At 54.6% G+C, this 24,166-nt stretch overlaps 1 protein-coding gene across 5 annotated transcripts; it reads right to left on the bottom strand.

Annotated features, from left to right (window-relative positions):
- Positions 1–196: 196 nt before the first annotated feature.
- LOC115080848 (scavenger receptor cysteine-rich domain-containing group B protein-like) lies at positions 197–21,140 on the bottom strand. Of its 5 annotated transcripts, none has more exons than XM_029585290.1 (10): positions 20,935–21,140; positions 18,293–18,319; positions 17,618–17,977; positions 17,183–17,305; positions 16,687–17,001; positions 15,942–16,100; positions 12,825–13,139; positions 11,927–12,646; positions 4,436–4,621; positions 197–699 (listed from the first exon to the last, which is right to left on the bottom strand). In XM_029585290.1, the coding sequence occupies exons 1-10, from the start codon at positions 20,960–20,962 to the stop codon at positions 344–346; spliced, it is 2,589 nt and encodes an 862-aa protein (XP_029441150.1). In that variant the 5' UTR covers positions 20,963–21,140; the 3' UTR covers positions 197–343. The 5 variants fall into 5 exon arrangements, with proteins under 5 accessions (XP_029441150.1, XP_029441151.1, XP_029441152.1 ...); XM_029585291.1 differs by having other exon boundaries at positions 16,687–16,992; positions 20,935–21,139; XM_029585292.1 differs by lacking the exon at positions 17,618–17,977 and having other exon boundaries at positions 20,935–21,132.
- Between the last annotated feature and the right edge of the window lie 3,026 nt (positions 21,141–24,166).

Below are 24,166 nucleotides of genomic sequence, written 5' to 3'. Positions count from 1 at the left end.
TCGGGTCACCCGGGCGGGTGACTCAGCAGCCCTAGCCCATTTTAAAAGGGGCTCACTTCTCCTTTCCAGTTCCCCGAAGACCGGGGGTCGGCCTGTCCACCCCCCACCCCTCCCCTTCCTCCATGACACAGGCTTAGGGTTCCCAACCTCCTCTTGGTAACTCAGGAAGCGAGAAAAGGAACGAATGAAACAAAGATGCTGAATAATGTTTTAATGCAAACACTTCTCCAATTATTAGAGATTTTTAAAACGTCCGGTTCCTGGTATCGGTGCTGCAGGGGGGTTGCTCCTCTCTCTTCATTGGGAGGGGGGGGGGGGGTGGAGAGGAGAGCGTCCTGGCCTTTCAGACTGGAGAGTCGGTGTTTGCATGGGAGTCCGAGGGGCAGCGGGGGATCCCTTCCCGTGGCCCGCTGGCGGCTTGGGAGAGGAGGAGGGTGAGGATCTCGCGCAGGGAAGAGGTCAGCTCAGCCAGCTGGTGGGCGACGGCCTTCAGCTCGCTCTGCTCCCTTTGAAAGCTGCGGGAGAAGGCGGTGAGCCCATCGCACGACGCCCGGGTGGCCTGCATGAGCTCGGAGAGCTGGAAGGCCTGGCAGGCCTCCATCGGCTGGGGCCGAGAGTGCGGGGCCCCGGAAGCTCCATTGCCCTCGGCCGATGATGGCGGTGGGGTCCTCCTCTTCTCACTGTCCCAGCCGAGGATATCTGCAGGGGAAGGAAGTTAGTAGATGAGAAGAAGGGGGCCGCACGGGGAGATACTCCTGAAGACAGGGGCCTGGAAGAGGGGATGTGGGGAGAAGGCTTTTAATGAATCAAATGAAGTTAGTAGTTAATCACAGTATAGTCCTTCATTTGTTCTATTGTTACTAAGTACAGATAAGAAGACTTTGGATAATGAGGGGAGTAGAAAAGATAGGTTAGTATCCCTCAGCTGGGGAAACGGGCCAAACTAGAGATTAGCAAAATTTGTTTTAGTTACTATATTTATAATCCCATGTTCGAAAATTATTATTTTTAAAATCCTAGGTTCGAAAAAGGAATAATGTGGGTTTGCATTCCTTGGGTTTAATATTAGTTTAGTATTGTTTTATTGTTTTTTAAATTAGGATTTTAACTTGATATTGGTTTTATATTGTAGTTATGATTTTAGAGTATTGGATTATGTCTATTGTAATTTAACTGGAGATGTATGTGAAATGTATGTGAGGTACTGATATGTATTTTGCTGTACTGTAAACCAACTTGATATCTTGTGAGGAAGGTCGGTATATAAAAATGTTTAAATAAATAAATAAATAAAGGCGCGGGCCTAAAGGGTTCGCTGCCCTTTCAAGCTTTTCACTGACCTTGGTAAACCCTGAGGTCCATATTCAAAAGCCATTTAGATGGATAACTCAGACGGTAGCCGACTAAATGGCAACCGTGTCACTTCTTGGCTCTAATTGAGCCGGATGAAAATGGGGCGTCTCCAGGAGGGGTCGCTTTATCTGGCTAAGCTAACTGAATCCTGGCTATATCCACCTCGAGGTCTCTTTAGTGTTCAAGTGCGCTTCCCGCGACCCAACCAAAGCGAGGCAGGAAGCGGCCGGGATCGCAGAGCACAGAGAAAAGGGGCCCAGGTTTGCAGGTAATGGGTGGGTGAGAGGATGTCAGCCTGGGGCGAGGGAAGGGGGAGGCCCGGGCCAGTGGCAATCTAGTTGTGGAAGCTCGAAAGCTCAGCTGTAGGCTCTGGCCTCCTTATTGGGACGGTGGAAGGGGGAGCGGGGAGAGACATGTGGTGGTGGGGAGGTGGGCATAGCAAGTTATCTGGCTAGACAAAGCTGGATAAATTCAGATCCAACCGGCCAGATTCAACCCATGGATGGTTAGGATTAAAGTCATCCGGCTATATGGAACCGGATCACTCTAAACAAATATAATCAGTGGGACATTTATCTTGCTGAAGACACTGGACAAGTTATCCAGCTAACTTTAGACAGATAACTTGGCCTCTCGGTGTTTATTCAATAGATCAATGCCAGATATTCAATTAAAACAGATGAAAGGGATACAGATCCTGTCACCTCTAGGACTGGAGGGCTCAGGGGATGGGTGCAGGGATACAGAGCCTGTCACCTCTAGGACTGGAGGGTCGGGGGACGGGTGCAGGGATACAGAGCCTGTCACCTCTAGGACTGGAGGGATCAGGGGATGGGAGCAGGTATACAGAGCCTGTCACCTCTAGGACTGGAGGGGTAAGGGGATGGGCACAGGGATACAGAGCCTGTCACCTCTAGGACTGGAGGGCTCAGGGGATGGGCGCAGGGATACAGAGCCTGTCACCTCTAGGACTGGAGGGATCAGGGGATGGGCGCAGGGATACAGAGCCTGTCACCTCTAGGACTGGAGGGATCAGGGGATGGGCGCAGGGATACAGAGCCTGTCATCTCTAGGACTGGAGGGCTCAGGGGATGAGATGCAGGGATACAGAGCCTGTCACCTCTAGGACTGGAGGGATCAGGGGATGGGTGCAGGGATACAGAGCCTGTCACCTCTAGGACTGGAGGGCTCAGGGGACGGGTGCAGGGATACAGAGCCTGTCACCTCTAGGACTGGAGGGATCAGGGGATGAGATGCAGGGATACAGAGCCTGTCACCTCTAGGACTGGAGGGCTCAGGAGACGGGTGCAGGGATACAGAGCCTGTCACCTCTAGGACTGGAGAGCTCAGGGGACGGGTGCAGGGATACAGAGCCTGTCACCTCTAGGACTGGAGGGCTCAGGGGACGGGTGCAGGGATACAGAGCCTGTCACCTCTAGGACTGGAGGGATCAGGGGATGGGCGCAGGGATACAGAGCCTGTCACCTCTAGGACTGGAGGGATCAGGGGATGGGCGCAGGGATACAGAGCCTGTCACCTCTAGGACTGGAGGGATCAGGGGATGGGCGCAGGGATACAGAGCCTGTCACCTCTAGGACTGGAGGGATCAGGGGATGGGCGCAGGGGATACAGAGCCTGTCATCTCTAGGACTGGAGGGCTCAGGGGATGAGATGCAGGGATACAGAGCCTGTCACCTCTAGGACTGGAGGGATCAGGGGATGGGTGCAGGGATACAGAGCCTGTCACCTCTAGGACTGGAGGGCTCAGGAGATGGGAGCAGGGATACAGAGCCTGTCACCTCTAGGACCGGAGGGATCAGGGGACGGGTGCAGGGATACAGAGCCTGTCACCTCTAGGACTGGAGGGATCAGGGGCTGGGGGCAGGGATACAGAGCCTGTCACCTCTAGGACTGGAGGGATCAGGGGATGGGCGCAGGGATACAGAGCCTGTCACCTCTAGGACTGGAGGGCTCAGGGGATAGGTGCAGGGATACAGAGCCTGTCACCTCTAGGACTGGAGGGATCAGGGGATGGGAGCAGGGATACAGAGCCTGTCACCTCTAGGACTGGAGGGATCAGGGGATGGGGGCAGGGATACAGAGCCTGTCACCTCTAGGACTGGAGGGATCAGGGGACAGGGGCAGGGATACAGAGCCTGTCACCTCTAGGACTGGAGGGCTCAGGGGATGGATGCAGGGATACAGAGCCTGTCACCTCTAGGACTGGAGGGATCAGGGGACGGGTGCAGGGATACAGAGCCTGTCACCTCTAGGACTGGAGGGATCAGGGGATGGGTGCAGGGATACAGAGCCTGTCACCTCTAGGACTGGAGGGCTCAGGGGATGGGTGCAGGGATACAGAGCCTGTCACCTCTAGGACTGGAGGGATCAGGGGATGGATGCAGGGATACAGAGCCTGTCACCTCTAGGACTGGAGGGATCAGGGGACAGGGGCAGGGATACAGAGCCTGTCACCTCTAGGACTGGAGGGATCAGGGGACAGGGGCAGGGATACAGAGCCTGTCACCTCTGGGACTGGAGGGCTCAGGGGAGGGTGCAGGGATACAGAGCCGGTCACCTCTAGGACTGGAGGGCTCAGGGGATGGGCGCAGGGATACAGAGCCTGTCACCTCTAGGACTGGAGGGATCAGGGGATGGGTGCAGGGATACAGAGCCGGTCACCTCTAGGACTGGAGGAATCAGGGGATGGGCGCAGGGATACAGAGCCGGTCACCTCTAGGACTGGAGGAATCAGGGGATGGGCGCAGGGATACAGAGCCGGTCACCTCTAGGACTGGAGGGATCAGGGGATGGGCGCAGGGATACAGAGCCTGTCACCTCTAGGACTGGAGGGATCAGGGGATGGTGCAGGGATACAGAGCCGGTCACCTCTAGGACTGGAGGGATCAGGGGATGGGTGCAGGGATACAGAGCCGGTCACCTCTAGGACTGGAGGGATCAGGGGATGGGCGCAGGGATACAGAGCCGGTCACCTCTAGGACTGGAGGGCTCAGGGGATGGGCGCAGGGATACAGAGCCTGTCACCTCTAGGACTGGAGGGCTCAAGAGGAATAGCTGGTACCTTTGTGCTCGCTTTCTGGAGAGGTTTTCTCTTCCACACTGCCTGTGCTTTCTGTTGCAGGTTGTGAGGAGTTGTGAAGTTGCCCCATCTCCGGGCCATGGGTCTTGGCATCTGGGCCTGTGAAGTGGGTGGCATTAGATGCCTCCACAGTTGGTGAGGGTTCTGGATGGAAGAAACTCTTGGGATCTGCATGAAAACAAGACAATACAGAGGCAGGAAAATTGGTTCGCACCTGCTAATTTTCGTTCCTGTAATGCCACAGATCAGTCCAGGCGAGTGGGTTCATTTATTTGTTTGTTTTTCTATACAGAGGTACAATTAGACATATCACACCGGTTTACAGATTAACAGAGGAGTCTATTAAACATAGACTTCTTATATTACAGGAAACTTTGTAACCTATTTCATGCACATTTATTCGCTCTCCCCCAGCCCCATGGCCAATAACCATCCTATATTTATTTATTTATTTTTATATACCGATGTTCCTGTAGAGAATACATATCGCACCGGTTTCCAGAGAACTGAACTGTCACCCCAGGAGGCGGATACATGGAACAAGGTTGATAGGAACTTACAGTGAACAAATGGGATGCAATTAAAAACATGAATGCTAACATGACTGGTACAATTAAAACATATTTACAATGACATATTTACGGTGGTATAAGTGGAAGAACGGCTGTGAAGCACCATGCATCGGACCTTAACCCTCCGGGAATGCCTGGCTGAATAGCCATGTTTTTAGCTTCTTTTTGAAAACCAGAGGGCAGGGTTCTTGGCGGAGGTCCAAAGGGGAGGACCCGCTGTGGAGAGGGCGCGTTCCCTTAGTGAGGTTGTGGCCGGCTGGGGGTGCAGCATGTCCTTGTACGCTCTTCTGATGGGTCTATTAGAAGTGTGTGGCTGCAGTTGGAAGGTTAGCTTGAGGGGGGAGATGTTGTGTAGAGCCTTGTGGATCATCATTATATATCATTATCCTGGACCCTCGTTGTATGTTTGATACCTAACTTATCCCTTTGTAAACTCATCCCAAGGCCTACCTGCCCCCCCCCACCGCCTGTTGCAACTTAGCACGCAGGTCATCTTCTTGCCAATCCATTTTTGCTCCCTGTGTCAGCCCCCCTGCCTCTCCCCTAGCTCTTGGTCCCTCCACCCCCCCGCAATTAGTTCTCATGTGCAATTTGATCTTCTATTTAACTTGTTGTATTGTATTCCCGTATTGCACAGTTTTCCGTTAACCGATGAGATGTTCCCAACGACTGTCGGTGTATAAGAGACTTAAATAAATAAATAAATAAATAAATAACTAACATGAGTAGCAAACGGTTTGTGAAGAGTCATAAGTGACAGTGTAATTATAACAGGGTAGTGAGAACATTAAGAACTTTGGAACCTATGCAATAACTAAAACTTCGTAAGATGTGCAACCACCTATAAACTTCGTGCCATAAGCAGTAACATAACATGTGTCTGAGGGGTTCTGAGGGGAGGGGGATTCATTAAGATGGGTGGGATTTGGGTTATGCGGTTCTTCGGGGGTGGGGGTGGGGGGGGCGAAGAGAGAGCTGGAGGGAAAAGAGGGCTCATCTTAGTGGAGTTGGCGAAGGGTGATGGGTTAATGCATCATTACCAGCAGATGGAGGCAGAGAACAAAACTTAGAGGCACTGCTACATAACAGAGAGCGCCACCTGAAGTCTCTCAGTAGTGACCTGTACCCAAGCCAAAGATTGGTCCTTAAAACCCAAATCTAGGGTGAACAAAGAACGCGAGATTGGAATCCCCGGAAGTGGAGCCTTCTTATACGTCCCTAACACAAAAAAAAACCAGTCTGACCTCAACATATGCTCAAACCACAAAAGGTCCTTGGAAACATGGTACACCGACTGTCAGGAAATGAAGTCTTTCGGCCACAACGAGACGGGTCTCTGGCCTGATCCGTGGTGGTACAGGAACAAACATTAGCAGGTAAGAACCAATTTTCCTTTCAGTTCATACCCAGATCAGTCCAAACAAGTAGGATGTATCCAAGCACCCCCTAAAACTGGGCAGGAACCCAAAAGACCCACATGAACATTCTCTCCAAAGGACACCTTGTCCTGCGCCCGCACATTCAAACGGTAAGGCCTGGTGAAAGTAGAAATGGAGGACCACACCATAGCCCTACAAATCTCCTGAGAAGACAACTGACACTCTGCCCAGGAAGGAGCCTGTGCTCTTGAGGAACGCGCTTTCAGTCCCACTGGAACAGCGGAGCCAATGGCCTCCCTTCAACCAACAAGGACTAGAGGCTTTAGAGGCCTGATCCCCTTTCTTCGCGGCACTGAGCAACACCAAAAAGGTGATCTGAGCACCGAAACTATTAGTAACCTTCGGATACTGCAACAGCATCCAAAGATGCAGCGCTCTATTCTGAGGCGTGTCCTCAGACCACGCCAGAAGATCCATTGTCTGATGAACATGAAAAGAGGACACCATCTTCAGTAAGAAAGAGAGGACCATTCACAACAATACTCCGTCATTATAGATACATAAAAAAGGATCTCTGCAAGACAGTGCTTGTAAATCCGAAATCCTTCTGGCTGAACATATGGCCACCAGAAACACGGTCTTCAAAGTCAGGTCCTTCACAGTCGCTCTTCTTAAAGGATCAAAAGGAGCACCACAGAGCCCTCGCAGAACTAAACTGAGGTTCCAATCCGGGCATAACTTCCAAACCGGAGGGTGCAAATGCCTAACCCCCTTCAAGAACTGAACCACCTCAGAATGGAAGGCCAAAATCCTCCCCCGCAACGTGCCCCTAAGGGAACCCAAGGCGAACAGCTGAAGGTGGAGCAAACTATAGGCCAGTGCATTGCCAACCCCTGCTGCAACAAAAAAAGCTAAGATAGGAGGACTATCCTCAGCCAGGGGATCCAAACCCTCCAGACCCTGACATATGCCAGGGACGTAGGGAACCTCCAAGCTTGGAGGAGCATGGAAATAACTGGTTCCGAATACCCTTTCAGGTGCCACTGCCTCCTCTCAAAACCAGGCTGTGAGACAGAAGTGATTCTCCGGATCCTAAAAATATGGGACCCTGCCGAAGCAAGCCTGGCAGGTGGGCTAACCTGAGGGGGTCCCTCTACTACGAGATGTACCAGATCCACGAATCATGATCGCCACGGCCACTCCGGCGCCACTAGCACCAGCATCCCTGGATAAGACTCTATGCGCCGCAGAACTTGACCAACAAGTGGCCAGGAAGGGAACTGCATCTAGACCCACTGCGCCGACCTCTCTTCAGCAACTGAAAAAAACCTTGCCGTCTTTGCGTTGGCACGCATCGCCATGAGATACAGCTGGGAAAAACGTCCCACCGGGCATAGATATGATGGCTCTACCGAATGACGGTATATAAAACTCAACAAATAAATAAATAAATAAATATGATCCCAAGTTTCCTGGGACAACTCCCATTTTCTTGGATCCAGTTTCTGTCTGCTGAGGAAATCTGCTTGCACATTGTCCGCACCTGTGACATGAGAAGCCGCCCATCCCTCAAGATGGCTTTCTGCCCAAACAAACAACTGTCGAGCTTTCAGAGCCACCGTGTGCCTCCTCGTCCCTCTTTGCTGATTGATGTATGTCACCGTCGTCACATTGTCCGAGAACACGTGAATCAGCCACCTGGACAAGAGTGCCTTCTGCAATGGTCTCATGTGTGCGAAGGTCCACGGAACCAAATTCAACGTGGAAGCCATGGACCCTAGGACCTGCAAATAGTCCCAAACTGTTGGCACCAACAGAGGAAGCAGACACGTTACCTGCGCCTGTAACTCTGACAACCCAACCAAGGTCAGGAACACCTTGTCCTTCTGGGCATCACAAAGTGCCCCCAGATACTCCAACGACTAGGTTGACACTAAGTGACTATTCGCCACATTAATCACCCAAGCCAGCGACTGCAAGGTGTTCAGAACTCGCTGGAGTGACCGAAGGCACACCTCATGCATCTTCATTCGAATGAGCCAATCATCCAGATATGGTGAATCCAAAATCCCTTCACGCCATAAGACTGCTGCCATCACCATCACTTTCGTGAAGGTTCGTGGGGTTGTGGCCAAGCCGAAGGGAAGAGCCTGGAACTGGACATGCTGTCCCGGCACCATGAACCGAAGAAACTTCTGATGGTCCTTCTGACTGGAAATATGGAGGTACGCCTCTGTCAGCGGGACATCCAGAGAAACACTACATAGCGTAGTCGTCTCCTATCACCTCCAGAACCCCCTGATCTGTCATGATTTTGGACCATTCCTCATAAGAAGAAAGTCAATCTCCCTCCGACCGTCTCCATGGAGAAGGGGGCTAGACTGGCCTCATTGGGACGCCTCATTTCCTCTGGCCCCTTGACCAGAATTATTGCAGTCAGGCCTACATGCCCTCTGAAAGGACTGCTGCCATCCCCAGCCTTGTGAGGAAAAAGAAGCATTGTTGTGGGGATGGCATCTCTGACACGAGAGCGAGATGGAACACTTCTCTTGCCGGTCCTTCCTAACCTCCGGCGTCCACACAGCTGCGACTTGGGCCCTCCGAGCTGTCACCGCAGAACTCATATTCCTGGTGAAGGCCTACGAAACCATACAGCGCATCTGCCACATAGGCCGCCCTGCTTTCCAAGTGGGCTGCATGCCTAGAATCGGCCAGAGAAACAGTGACCTACTCCCTCAAGGCCACCAGCTTGAACCTCTCCAGCTTCTGATCCAAAGCATCCTTGAATGCTGCTGACCCACTTGCAGGAACGGAAGTCTTCTTGGCCAATGTCGGCAGCCTCAGGAGCTCCAAGCTCTCCTCCAGCAAAGGATAAAACTTTGCAATTGCCTTCCAGAGTATCTCACTCCCGGAATCCCAGCTTCCTCACCATTACAGTCACAGGAACACATCTCCGGGGAACCCTGCAGCCCCTCCAGGTCCAGGTTCCCCCTTCACTATCCAAATCCTCATGCATGACCGTAATCCACCGTTTGTCCAAAACCTGAGGGATGAAAAGCTGTACCACATCTGACCAGAATGAGCGAGTCCCTCTAGGGACATCCTTTTCCCACTAGGTCTCCTCCGGAACTGAATGAGGGTCTTTCTGCATCTGGAACACCATTCCTCAGATGGACCCTGGACCCTTCCTCCCAGGGTACTCTGCAAGCACCTCCTGAGGAGCATCAGAATCCAAGAAGGTCCCTTCAACATTGACTAAATCCCCAACCCCCATACGGTGAAGAAAAAAACGCCTGACTTCCCTGTGGGCACTTCTGCCACTTGCTAGCCTTGTGAACCAGTGGTCGCTTTTCCTCCTGCTACCCGTCTGGCCAAAAAAAACGCCAAATACAGGAGCAGAGCAAAGTCCTCAGAGAAGGTGAAAACCAGATGCCATCACCTCCGCCTGCACCCCCCACACGAACCCGGGCTTCAGAAGAAATCTGAACCAGCAGGTACCATGGAAGTGGGGGAACCTCTGGTCTCCCCTGAACCATTCGGTTTCCTACCACGTGGAGACCAACATGGCCGCCGCTGACTCTGCACCCATGAAGCATGCAAAGATCAGAGAAATTGCCTCCTCTCAGTTTCCGAAGAGCCTCCGTCGCCCCCGGAGAAGAGTGCAGCTGCATTAAAGATGCAAACGCCTTTTACACTGGCCCGACCGGATGTTTCCGCAGTCCGCATTATGCTTTTGCGCACTCCACACATGCCCGCTGCTCAAACATCACATTGCCTCGCTGAGCCCTCCCGGACCCTGGGCAGAGTGCGGCTGCATTAAGGCGCGAACGCCTCCCCCTGCAGGCCTGACAGGATGTTTGCCATGGCCCATGTCATGCACTTCACATGCTTCACGCCGAACAGACCTCCCAGCGCCTCACTGAGTCCACCTGGGCTCCGAGCCTACGATCACGGGCCCACATCCTCGGCTCCCGATGACCTGGAAGCCCTCTTGACCTTTGCTGATCCCGCGGAGGTTCCCACCTCCGCAAACAGTACAGAGGGAGCGAGAACAAGCCTAGCCGACCAGAGCCTGCAGGCCCTGTCCGCTGCCACTCACGATTTTGGCGCTATCCCCGAAGCGGGAATCAAACGCGCGCACCCGACCCAAAACGGCGCACGGGAAAACAAAGGTCAGGCCGCACCCGCGGCTGAAAATGCAGCTCCGCGCCACCGCTCCGAGCGGTGCGCAGGAAAGCCTGAGGCCGCACCCGCAGCAGACACGCTGTACCCTGCCGTCGCGCCGGCCCAAGCGAGGCCGAAAAACCAACCTCCCTTAGATCCCCGGGACACCCTGGAGAAAGGGGCAAGCAAGCAAGTTCCCCCTCCGGGGGAAAACAGCGAGCTCCCCTGCTTCTCTTTCCTGCCAAGCCCGGCAGCACCAGCTACCGAAACGCCATGGTCGCCGAGCCACCCCAAACACAGGAAGCAGCGGGCGAACACAGACAGAGGTTTCCAACCCCCCCCGGACGCCCGGCTCAACCCGAGGGATGGTCCACAAAGGCCCCTAGCACCTCGGGGAGCCCAAACTCCAACTTCTCCAGTCCAATCTCCTTTTATTTATTTATTGGTCAGACTGCAGGTTTGCACCTCTACCATCTGCTGGAGTCAGAGAAATCCTGAGGAACTGCAGGTGGCACTCTCAGTTATGCAGCAGCGCCTCAAAGTTTTGTTCTCTGCCTCCGTCTGCTGGTGGGGAGGCAAAACCCACTCGTCTGGACTGATCTGGGTATGAACAGGAAAGCATGCTCCTTCCCATAATCCTTAGCTCTGCAGGCATTAAAGTAACTGACCGGGTCTCCAGTATAGTAACCAGCCCTCCTGTGCCCATCGTCCCTTGATTGTGACCGACCTTTCCTGTGATAATGGCCTGGTCTCTCCCTTGTGCTAGTGAGTGACCTGCTTTTGATAGTCCCTAGGTCTCCTGTCTTAGTGAACAATGCTCCGCTGATAGTGACTGACCTGCTTGTGTTAATGAGGAGATCTCCTGTGATAGTGAATGATGCTCTGGTGATAGTCCCCAGGTCCCCTGTCTTGGTGAACAATGCTCTGGTGATAGCGACTGACCCTCTTGTGATAGTCACCAGGTGGGAAGAGCAGCCCACAACAAGGTCTCCTGTGACAGAGACCAACCTTCCCATGATAGTGACTGACCCTCCTCTGATAGTGACCGGGTGGGGGTGCTCTTTCAAGGGAAGAATCACATTTTACAGGGCAGGGAGTTAATGTTCTGAGGTGAGCAGCACATGGGCAAAGTCAATTTAGTGCTGCAACTGGCTCCTGCCACAGAAATGTCATTACAGACTCCTCTCACATACATGTGTCACACATGTAGCCGGTCACAAGCGCCTCTTACCTACGTCACTGGGTGTGTCTTGCTGTATATTAGTTGCACGCTGTGGGCAGGAGACACTGAACGGCAGCTATCATACCCGAACACTGACCATACGCCATCACCCAGAGAATGTCTGGATTTCCCTTACCTTCCACGGATGCTCCTTCGGCAGAGGCTGCATGCACCCCCGTTCCCAGCGTGCCACGTTGATGAGATTCCAAACTCTGATGAATCAAAGACCCTGAGGGCAGGTGGCTTAGGGATTCTGCATGAGACTGGATCACATGCATGGTGGAGATGTCAGGGGGATGCTCGGTAGAGAGGTCAGGGAACTGTTTGGGGGAAATGTCAAGGGGATGCTCGGTGGAAACATCAGAGGGATGCTCGGTAGAGAGGTCAGCGGGATGCTCGGTGGAAACGTCAGGGGGATGCTCGATAGAGAGGTCAAGGGGATGCTCGGTAGAGAGGTCAAGGGGATGCTCGGTAGAGAGGTCAAGGGGATGCTCGATAGAGAGGTAAACGGGATGCGAGGTAGAGAGGTCAAGGGGATGCTCGGTAGAGAGGTCAGGGGGATGCTCGGTAGAGAGGTCAGGGGGATGCTCGGTGGAGACGTCAGGGGGATGCTCGGTGGAGACGTCAGGGGGATGTTGGGTGGAGACGTCAGGGGGATGCTCAGTGTAGAAATCAGTAAAAGGCCACCAGTTGTTTAAAAAAAATTGGGCCGCTGAAAGTTGAGTATGGGGAGCCCTGGAACTTGGGGTTGACGTGGTCCCCTGGTCTGGAGGATGCTGGGTGGAGGTAACTGAAGTTTCTTGGACCCAGTGCGAGAGATCCTGGCTTCCTTGCTCCGACACTGAACCTGCAACACCTGAACAATTTCCAGAATCAGTAACAGGACAGAGCGACCGACCGATGGAATTAATAGCCAACAAGCCAGCACACGCACGCACACACACGGACCCATCATCTGACAGACACAGCCTCGGCAACGGCAGCGCAAGCAGCTATGGATCCTATGCGGCTGGAAGGTGGGAGGTTTGCAATACCTTGGCATATCACTCCGGCATCCTCACTGTGCTGACAGTTGTGTTCGCCCCAGGGCTGGGAGTTACACATTCGCAGCGAGATCTCGAAACCCATGCAGGAGACTTCGTCCATCCAGATGGGGCCCGTTCCCTGGCCGTACTTGGCCAAGCCGTAGGCAAACACTGCCTTGCCGCAGCCCAGTTCCCGGCACACCACCACGGCATCGTAGATGTCCCAATCATCATCGCACACCGTGCCCCACCGGTTATCGTGGAAGACCTCCACCCTGCCAGCGCATCGGCTGGGCCCCCCTTCCAGCCTTATCAGTCTGGTATCTGAAAAACACAGGGTGACAGATAGAGACCGCTGGGCCCATCTAGTCTCTGCCCATTCTCCCATTCTGCTGTAATACCACAGATCCCACCCAATCCCGGCTTCTCCCCCCCACCCCTGTGCCCCTCCCGGGCTTTACCCCTCACTCCCCCACCCCTGAGGATCCTCTGTGCCCCTCCCGGGCTTTGCCCCTCACTCCCCCACCCCTGAGGATCCTCTGTGCTTATCCCAGACTTTACCCCTCACTCCCCCACCCCTGAGGATCCTCTGTGCCCCTCCCAGGCTTTACCCCTCACTCCCCCACCCCTGAGGATCCTCTGTGCCCCTCCCAGGCTTTACCCTCACTCCCCCACCCCTGAGGATCCTCTGTGCCCCCCCAGGCTTTGCCCCTCACTCCCCCCCCCCTGAGGATCCTCTGTGCCCCTCCCAGGCTTTACCCCTCACTCCCCCACCCCTGAGGATCCTCTGTGCTCCTCCCAGGCTTTACCCCTCACTCCCCCACCTCTGAGGATCCTCTGTGCTTATCCCAGACTTTACCCCTCACTCCCCCACCCCTGAGGATCCTCTGTGCCCCTCCCAGGCTTTACTCCTCACTCCCCCACCCCTGAGGATCCTCTGTGCCCCTCCCAGGCTTTACCCCTCACTCCCTCACCCCTGAGGATCCTCTGTGCCCCTCCCAGGCTTTACCCCTCACTCCCCCACCCCTGAGGATCCTCTGTGCCCCTCCCAGGCTTTACCCCTCACTCCCCCACCCCTGAGGATCCTCTGTGCTTATCCCAGGCTTTACCCCTCACTCCCCCACCCCTGAGGATCCTCTGTGCCCCTCCCAGGCTTTACCCCTCACTCCCCCACCCCTGAGGATCCTCTGTGCCCCTCCCAGGCTTTACCCCTCACTCCCTCACCCCTGAGGATCCTCTGTGCCCCTCCCAGGCTTTACCCCTCACTCCCCCACCCCTGAGGATCCTCTGTGCCCCTCCCAGACTTTACCCCTCACTCCCCCACCCCTGAGGATCCTCTGTGCCCCTCCCAGGCTTTACCCCCCACTCCCCCACCCCTGAGGATCCTCTGTGCCCCTCCCAGGCTTACTCCTCACTCCCCCCACCCCTGAGGATCCTCTGTGCCCCTCCCAGGCTTTACCCCTCACTCCCTCACCCCTGAGGATCCTCTGTGCCCCTCCCAGGCTTTACCCCTCACTCCCCCACCCCTGAGGATCCTCTGTGCCCCTCCCAGGCTTTACCCCTCACTCCCCCACCCCTGAGGATCCTCTGTGCTTATCCCAGACTTTACCCCTCACTCCCCCACCCCTGAGGATCCTCTGTGCCCCTCCCAGGCTTTACCCCTCACTCCCCCACCCCTGAGGATCCTCTGTGCCCCTCCCAGGCTTTACCCCTCACTCCCTCACCCCTGAGGATCCTCTGTGCCCCTCCCAGGCTTTACCCCTCACTCCCCCACCCCTGAGGATCCTCTGTGCCCCTCCCAGACTTTACCCCTCACTCCCCCACCCCTGAGGATCCTCTGTGCCCCTCCCAGGCTTTACCCCTCACTCCCCCACCCCTGAGGATCCTCTGTGCCCCTCCCAGGCTTTACTCCTCACTCCCCCACCCCTGAGGATCCTCTGTGCCCCTCCCAGGCTTTACCCCTCACTCCCTCACCCCTGAGGATCCTCTGTGCCCCTCCCAGGCTTTACCCCTCACTCCCCCACCCCTGAGGATCCTCTGTGCCCCCCCCCAGGCTTTACCCCTCACTCCCCACCCCTGAGGATCCTCTGTGCTTCTCCCAGACTTTACCCCTCACTCCCCCACCCCTGAGGATCCTCTGTGCCCCTCCCAGGCTTTACCCCTCACTCCCCCACCCCTGAGGATCCTCTGTGCCCCTCCCAGGCTTTACCCCTCACTCCCCCACCCCTGAGGATCCTCTGTGCTTATCCCAGACTTTACCCCTCACTCCCCCACCCTGAGGATCCTCTGTGCCCCTCCCAGGCTTTACCCCTCACTCCCCCACCCCTGAGGATCCTCTGTGCCCCTCCCAGGCTTTACCCCTCACTCCCTCACCCCTGAGGATCCTCTGTGCCCCTCCCAGGCTTTACCCCTCACTCCCCCACCCCTGAGGATCCTCTGTGCCCCTCCCAGACTTTACCCATCACTCCCCCACCCCTGAGGATCCTCTGTGCCCCTCCCAGGCTTTACCCCTCACTCCCCCACCCCTGAGGATCCTCTGTGCCCCTCCCAGGCTTTACTCCTCACTCCCCCACCCCTGAGGATCCTCTGTGCCCCTCCCAGGCTTTACTCTTTGATCCCTGGGAGCTCCAGCAGCAGAAGCCATTTTCCAAGTTGCAAGGGAGAATGCCAGTTAGCTGCAGAAGTAATGAATGTAGAAACATAGAACTGAAGGCAGGAAATGACCAAATGATCCATCCAGTCTGCCCAGCAAGCTTATGCTAGTACCTGCCGCATCAGCAAGTTACCGCCACGCTTTTTTGTTCCCCAAACCGTAAAAGCGGTTTGACTCCATGTTCCCTTTACCCTTGCTGAGGAAGCAGAGAGCAATGTTGGAGTTGCATTCAAAGTATCCGGCTTACTGGTTAAGGGGAGTAAGAGGAGAGGGCCTGACCTGGCCCAGCTCAAGGCCGGGAATGTTCTGCAGGGGTCGAGGAGAGACAGCCCCGCTTCTCGGGGTCCCACTGGGGGTGGCCAGGAGAATTTCTCTCCCACTAACTTGCCGCCATGAAGAATGAGGAGAATTTCTGACTCCCGAGGTAGGGAGCCCAAAGATCTGAATGGGTATCCCAGCCCTCTGTCGATTACCTGGTACGAAGTACTCCACGGGGTTGTCGGGGTGCAGCCCATCCCAGGTCTCGGGCCTGCCTGGGGTGGACGATGTTGGCGCTCCCTCCGTCCTGGGGAACTCCCGCTCTGTGGGGCTGAAGGCTGAGGTCTGGGTTGTCAGGGAGGTGGGAAATTCATCTGTCAAAGGAGCGAAGGCGCAGCATGTATAAGGCCGGCTGCTCTCTCACCACTCTGGGCGGTAAACACTGCTCTCCTCACCCTCTTCCTCTGCTCTCTCACTCTCTCAGCTAAGCCCCTTCTCCCTGCCCCCCCCCCCCTTCTTCCACCTTTGCTGTGCCCCTTCTCCTGCCTCTTTCCCTCCTCTGCTGTGTTCCTTCTCCCTGCTCCCCTCCACCTGCCCTCCCTCTCTTCTGCATCCACTATCCCCTTCTCCCCCTCCATCATTTCCCAATTCCCCTCTGCCCTCTTTTCTCTCCCCACCCCCACTATGTCCCCTCTCAAAGCTCTCTGTCCTCTGCCATGTTTCTCCCCCCTCCTCCACCTGCAATGTGCCTTCTCCAAACTCAACTCTGTGCTTCTCTCCTTTTGCCCTTCCTCCCTCTCCACCCGCTGCCATGTTCTCCTCTCCCTCTTCAATGTATCTCTTTCCATGCTCCTCCCTGCTCTATCCCTTCTCTCCCTCTCCCTCGATCCTGTTCCCTTCCCCATGCTTCTGCAAAAGGAAGTGAGTTTGGAGGGAGGAGGACCCATGGGCGAGCCCTACCTGAACAGACCACGCCGGCGTCCTCGCGGTGGGTGCAGTCGTGTTTGCCCCAGGGCGCCGTGTGGCAGTCCAGCAGCGAGCCCTCTTCCCCGGTGCACCTCACGTTGTCCAGCCACGTTGGCCCGGCTCCTTCCCCGAAGAAGGCCTTGCCCACGGCGGAGACTGGGCTCCCGCACCCCAGCTGCCGGCACACCACCCGGGCGCTGGCAATCCCCCAGCCGTCGTCACATACGCTGCCCCAAGTCCCGCGGTGGTAGACCTCCACCCGGCCAGAGCAGGAGCTCCGGCCATTCACCAGCCGCAGAACTGGAGACCCTCCGGGGAAGAAAAGAGAGAGACAGAGCGGGGGGGGGGGGGGGGGGGGGTGTCACAAGGATGGCGGGAAGTCAGCTGATCAGGCTACCCTAGCCAGGTGCCCTAGAAAAAACCTTCAGCCTTGCATCCCCCCCTCAATTAACTTCAGGTTAGCGGAGTGGCAGGCCCTCCCTCTACTCACCACTGCCGGAAGACCTCACGGAGAAGGGAAGGGCCGTGCCGAGCTCCTGCCTGTGCCAGGCCCTGGTGGGAATAGTGTGATCCCCACGGGGTGTGCCGCCCCTGCCCGGGAGGGTCACGGAGTCTGAGAAAGAGAGAGAAAAAAAAACAAAAGCAGCCACGTGGGAAGCACATTCACCAGAACACATGGGTCGAGAAAGGCTGCCGGGTGCTGTCTCGTCACGCTTCTTTCATGTGACACCCAGCGCCCGCCCAGGGGGCAACCGGTCCCCCTGGATCAAGAGGAAACAGAGGAAAGGAAGGCAGAAAGAAAGCGAGAAAAGTCAGAAAATGGGAGCTACGACGGTCAAGACCAGGGAAAGTTTGATTTTTTTTTTTTTTTCCATTGCGATTCACTTCTGGAATCCCAATTACGCCACAGAGTCCTGCTCCTCACCCTGGCGAGGCTCCGCCGAAGGGAAGGGCGGGGGCGGCCGCTCGGCACCCTCGCACACCGCGCTGGCGTCCTCCCCGTGGCGGCAGTTGTGCTTGCTCCAGCCGGGGTGCTTGCAGTGGCGGAGGGCGGTCTCCCACCCGCCGCACTCCACGTTGTCCAGCCAGATGGTGTCGGCGCCTTCCCCGAACCAGGCCTCACCCGGGGCAGAGAGGGCCCCCCCGCAGCCCACCTCCCGGCACACCACCGCCGCGTCCCGCAGGTCCCAGCCGTCGTCGCACACCGTGCCCCACTCCTGCCGGAAGAAGACCTCCACCCGGCCGACGCAGGGGCTGGGACCTCCCGCCAGCCGCACATGATAACCTGCAAACAGAATAAATGGATGGGATAACCAAAAAAAAAATAAATATATATATATATATATATATATATATATATATATATAAAATCAGGTTCTCAACCCAGGCTTAGGGACCGACCTAAGCTAGTCAGGTCGTCAGGAATGAATATGCATGAGATAGATTTGCACGCACTGCCTCCACGGCATTCATGTTCATTGTGAGGTCCTGAAATCCTGACTAGAGAGGGTGTCCCGAGGACTGGGTTGAGGACCCCTGAGAGAAGGAAATGTTAGTGCACGAATACTAGTGCAAAAGAAAATGAAGAGAGAGCGTTTACCTGCCTGGGAGAGTCCTAGCACGCCAGCTGAAAAACACCAACACATCAGAGAAGGATTACAGTCGGGTTGTCAGGACTTTCAAGGGCTGAAGGGGGGGAGGAGAGAGGGGGGGATCTCAGGGTGGGAAATGTCCTTATGACAGAGGACCTCGGGGAGGGGGCAATGTCCTTATAAGAGGGAATCTCGGGAAATTCCCTTGTGACCAGGGGCTCTTGGGAGGAGGCAAAGCTTCAGAAGAAGGGGTGCTTTGGGCATGGGGGGGGGGGGGGAATGGGGATATCCTTATAGCAGAGGCTCTCAGGAGGGAGGGAATGTCCTTATAACAAGCTCTTGGAGAAGGGGGCAGGAAAGGGAGATCCGTCAGGAACTGGGCGAGGGGGGGAGCGATGTTCTTATAAGGGGAGTTCAGAGACCTTCCTGGAGGATGACTCTGGGGAAGCTGTTTCCCCTCCTCCAACCCTCACCCCCCCCCCCCCCCCCAGTCACACCCACCAGCAGACATCAGGGGACTGGGGGTCACCTTAAATCCCGAAAGAGGGACACCAAAGGCTACCAAAGGTCTTTGCTCCAAAGCAGAGAAGGAAGGACTCAGGAGGAACAGAAACTGCCGAGCTCCCTATCTGAGGGTCTATATTTAAACCGAGAGGGCGGATGTCAGCCCCCCCCCCCCCCCAGAACACCAGTGCCAGGGTCCAGGAGACCATTGCTCGCACATTAGCAAGCCCCTTAACCTCCCTGTGCGCACATCACACAGTAAGCTCTCCGGGGCAAGGACCGTGTGCATTTCTTTGCAGTGTCTCTTGCACCAAGTGAACTTTGGAAGTAACAGTCCGCCACCCCCTTCTTTTATTTGATGCAATTTGATGACTGGGGGCCTGAAAAGAGGGCCACACACATACATTTTTTCTCTCCTTTCCTTTATCCCCACTCTCTGTCTCTTCCACATGAGGTCCAGGTGTACACAATTTACAGGTTAAAGGTCCTCTTCATATGCATTGCCAATATTACCAGATTATTGGATGGCTGATATTGGCCATTGAGTCATGCCTCTGCCTAAGATAACAGCCCACCACTCTTATGTGACAACCTCCTACCCCTCCACTGTACATATCCCACCTTTTGAGTTAAATTCTATGTTTTCTTAAACCAGCTACCCTCTCCTCTAGCACCTCCCCCTTTACCTATCCACTCTTCTCTCTCCTTCTCTCTACTCTTAGCCTCTTTTATTTAATCCGATATTTGTTATAATGTAACTTTTTCTTCCGATTTCTCTTCCTCTTCTTCCCTATTGTTTTATGTAAACCGATGTGATGTCCATACGAACTTTGGTATATAAAAGTGTATAAATAAATAAATAATAAGAGTGATCCCTCTGGGTAACATGTGCACCTGTTTTGTCTCCCCTTCATATCCTTCTGTTTATTGGTTGAAAGGACAAAAAAAAAAAAATCACATTTCCATCTTTCAAAGCACTTTTGGCAGTCACTAAAACCACAGACAAAAGCATTGCCTTTGGTGTCTAGAGTTTATTATATTCCTCCACTCAAGAAAGATTCTTCTACTCAAACAGGTTTCCAGGATCTTACACCTGCACGACCAGAACTGGATACTACCAATATTTTGGAAACAACTCAAAAAGAGCTGGTTAAACCATCTATATCAATAGGGACTTTTTTTTTTTTTATTGGCTTCAGATAAAGAATGGATTTTAAGGATGTTCTTGGATTTAAAAAATCAGTGCTTTGTCAGATTTGGCAAGATCCACTCAAATGAAGAGGACACCGTTTTCAATTAAGGCCCCAGGTTTTACACTTGGTTGCCTTTTTTTCTATTAAAATGTCCTTGTAAATGTGTGATTAAATACCAGAACTTTACCTATGCTTTCTATTCTCTGAAGGATAAAGTGCCACTTCTTTCTAGTTCTTCCCCAATAGCTGCTTGCTTGAGGGCTTATTTGTCTGTAGCTATATTCGATCATTATTATTATCGCTTTCTGTTTGTCAAATCCTGTTTTCCTTAATTCCTCTACTTGTGACTTGGATGCAGACAATGGGGACTTGGCATGCAGACATAATGTTTGCTTGAATTGTAATCTTTTGTTTTCCTTTTTTTTTTTTTCTCTCAGTTTGCAATTTCAAGTGCTTTTCTTGAAATGTAATTTGAAAATTCATAAATTAAAAAAAAAACCAACCCAAAAACCACGGCCAAACCCTACTTCTCCCCCCGCTGACAGAATAAATGGCCCATCCATTCTGCCCAGTTGAGATGTGCATAAAATAAATCCCCAAATGCAACCCAACACCAACTCCCCCCCCCGATCTGTCAACCTTCCTCTCATAAGTATCCCAAGCATGGGCTTCCCACGCTTTCTGTCGGCTCTTAATAAAAGTGCATCAGTGCTGGTTTGGGGGCTGTAACCCTACGCTGAGCGCAGGCCAAGGAGAACACAGCTCGTGCTTCCTCCACCACTACCACTCGGCAGAGGTGCATAAACCAGGGAAAGTTTGGAAAATGCCCTGAACTTTCCTCGCCCGGGTCCCTTGCGGAAGGCAGCGGACGCTTGCAGCCCCGACGAGACCGCTCGGGTGCCAGGTCGAGCTTCTGCGCCCGCCCCGTAAGCTCGAACGGCCCCGGTACTCACCGCAGGCGAGCAGGAGGTGCACGCGCATCGTCCTCTCCGGCCCAACGCCACTTTGGATAACGTTCCACAGTCAGGCTCGAGCTGCAGGCGGCGGCTCGCGACGCCTCGAGTTCACCCCCCCTCTGTTCCAAAGAAGGCACGTGCCGTGCGCGCGCCAGAACGGAAAACTGAGGGGAAGAGAGCGCCGGGGTGAGTAATGGTTGGGAAGGAAAGGAAGGTGACGTGATGCCGAAAGCAGAGGGGGAAAGCCGCACGAAAGATGGGAAAGGAAAACCATAAACGAAACCAGGAGAGAGAGAGAGAGGCAAAGGCCTAAATCAAAACGCCATGGGGGGACGAGATGAGAGAACCCCCCAAATGGCAGTGGAGGGGTGGAAACACAGAAATGCTTAAAAAGACAAAAAGAGGCGGCAAAGCAAACAGAGAAAACCAAAGCAGTAAAGGCGACATAGGGCAGTGGAAAATTAAAGAATGTGGTCACAATGCACCAGAGCAACAAGTCAGAAAACGAAAACATGGGAAAAACATTAAGGGATTGTTTTTTTTTGGTTTTTTTTAATACAGAAAGAAGAATTCGGAATTAAGTAGGAAGGGTTTGCAACAGAAAGGCACTCCAGAATATGAGCTGGGCAGAGAAAAGGTCTGTCCTGTCCCGGGGCGCCTGGAAGCACTCGGCCGATCCCAAAGGGCAGATCCAGATTTTATGGGATCTTCTTTATTGGCTTCTTCAGCCACTCCCAGAAACTTTTAAAAGGATGTGGCTGGGGCAGGAGTGAGGTGCATTGGCAGAGCTGTGTGTGAGGGTCTCAGTACTGGAATAGCAGGGGGTGCTGCAGGGCAGGAGTGAGGTGCATTGGCAGAGCTGTGTGTGAGGGTCTCAGTACTGGAATAGCAGGGGGTGCTGCAGGGCAGGAGTGAGGTGCATTGGCAGAGCTGTGTGTAAGGGTCTCAGTACTGGAATAGCAGGGGGTGCTGCAGGGCAGGAGTTAGGTGCATTGGCAGAGCTGTGTGTGAGGGTCTCAGTACTGGAATAGCAGGGGGTGCTGCAGGGCAGGAGTGAGGCGCATTGGCAGAGCTGTGTGTGTGAGGGTCTCAGTACTGGAATAGCAAGAGGTGCTGCAGGGCAGGAGTGAGGTGCATTGGCAGAGCTGTGTGTGAGGGTCTCAGTACTGGAATAGCAGGAGGTGCTGCAGGGCAGGAGTGAGGTGCATTGGCAGAGCTGTGTGTGAGGGTCTCAGTACTGGAATAGCAGGAGGTGCTGCAGGGCAGGAGTGAGGTGCATTGGCAGAGCTGTGTGTGAGGGTCTCAGTACTGGAATAGCAGGAGGTGCTTGCAGGGCAGGAGTGAGGTGCAATGGCAGAGCTGTGTGTGAGGGTCTCAGTACTGGAATAGCAGGAGGTGCTGCAGGGCAGGAGTGAGGAGCATTGGCAGAGCTGTGTGTGAGGGTCTCAGTACTGGAATAGCAGGAGGTGCTGCAGGGCAGGAGTGAGGAGCATTGGCAGAGCTGTGTGTGAGGGTCTCAGTACTGGAATAGCAAGAGGTGCTGCAGGGCAGGAGTGAGGTGCATTGGCAGAGCTGGGTGTGAGGGTCTCAGTACTGGAATAGCAAGAGGTGCTGCAGGGCAGGAGTGAGGTGCATTGGCAGAGCTGGGTGTGAGGGTCTCAGTACTGGAATAGCAAGAGGTGCTGCAGGGCAGGAGTGAGGTGCATTGGCAGAGCTGTGTGTGAGGGTCTCAGTACTGGAATAGCAGGAGGTGCTGCAGGGCAGGAGTGAGGAGCATTGGCAGAGCTGTGTGTGAGGGTCTCAGTACTGGAATAGCAAGAGGTGCTGCAGGGCAGGAGTGAGGTGCATTGGCAGAGCTGGGTGTGAGGGTCTCAGTACTGGAATAGCAAGAGGTGCTGCAGGGCAGGAGTGAGGTGCATTGGCAGAGCTGGGTGTGAGGGTCTCAGTACTGGAATAGCAAGAGGTGCTGCAGGACAGGAGTGAGGTGCATTGGCAGAGCTGTGTGTGAGGGTCTCAGTACTGGAATAGCAGGGGGTGCTGCAGGGCAGGAGTGAGGTGCATTGGCAGAGCTGTGTGTGAGGGTCTCAGTACTGGAATAGCAGGGGGTGCTGCAGGGCAGGAGTGAGATGCATTGGCAGAGCTGGGTGTGAGGGTCTCAGTACTGGAATAGCAAGAGGTGCTGCAGGGCAGGAGTGAGGTGCATTGGCAGAGCTGGGTGTGAGGGTCTCAGTACTGGAATAGCAAGAGGTGCTGCAGGGCAGGAGTGAGGTGCATTGGCAGAGCTGGGTGTGAGGGTCTCAGTACTGGAATAGCAAGAGGTGCTGCAGGACAGGAGTGAGGTGCATTGGCAGAGCTGTGTGTGAGGGTCTCAGTACTGGAATAGCAGGGGGGGCTGCAGGGCAGGAGTGAGGTGCATTGGCAGAGCTGTGTGTGAGGGTCTCAGTACTGGAATAGCAGGGGGTGCTGCAGGGCAGGAGTGAGATGCATTGGCAGAGCTGGGTGTGAGGGTCTCAGTACTGGAATAGCAAGAGGTGCTGCAGGACAGGAGTGAGGTGCATTGGCAGAGCTGTGTGTGAGGGTCTCAGTACTGGAATAGCAGGGGGTGCTGCAGGGCAGGAGTGAGATGCATTGGCAGAGCTGGGGTGTGAGGGTCTCAGTACTGGAATAGCAAGAGGTGCTGCAGGACAGGAGTGAGGTGCATTGGCAGAGCTGTGTGTGAGGGTCTCAGTACTGGAATAGCAGGGGGTGCTGCAGGGCAGGAGTGAGGTGCATTGGCAGAGCTGTGTGTGAGGGTCTCAGTACTGGAATAGCAGGGGGTGCTGCAGGGCAGGAGTGAGGTGCATTGGCAGAGCTGTGTGTGAGGGTCTCAGTACTGGAATAGCAGGGGGTGCTGCAGGGCAGGAGTGAGATGCATTGGCAGAGCTGGGTGTGAGGGTCTCAGTACTGGAATAGCAAGAGGTGCTGCAGGACAGGAGTGAGGTGCATTGGCAGAGCTGTGTGTGAGGGTCTCAGTATTGGAATAGCAGGAGGGGCTGCAGGGCAGGAGTGAGATATATTGGCAGAGCTGTATGTGAGGCTCTCAGTACTGGAATAGCAGGGGGTGCTGCAGGGCAGGAGTGAGGTGCATCGGTAGAGCTGTGTGTGAGGGTCTCAGTATTAGAATAGCAGGAGGTGCTGCAGGGCAGGTGTTACAGTTTTGGCTGCAGTGCAACCGCCTCACCACCAGGGG

The sequence above is a fragment of the Rhinatrema bivittatum genome, chromosome 19, assembly GCF_901001135.1.
Source record: "Rhinatrema bivittatum chromosome 19, aRhiBiv1.1, whole genome shotgun sequence".
NCBI lineage: Eukaryota > Metazoa > Chordata > Amphibia > Gymnophiona > Rhinatrematidae > Rhinatrema > Rhinatrema bivittatum.
This window is presented reverse-complemented; position numbering and strand designations above follow the sequence as displayed.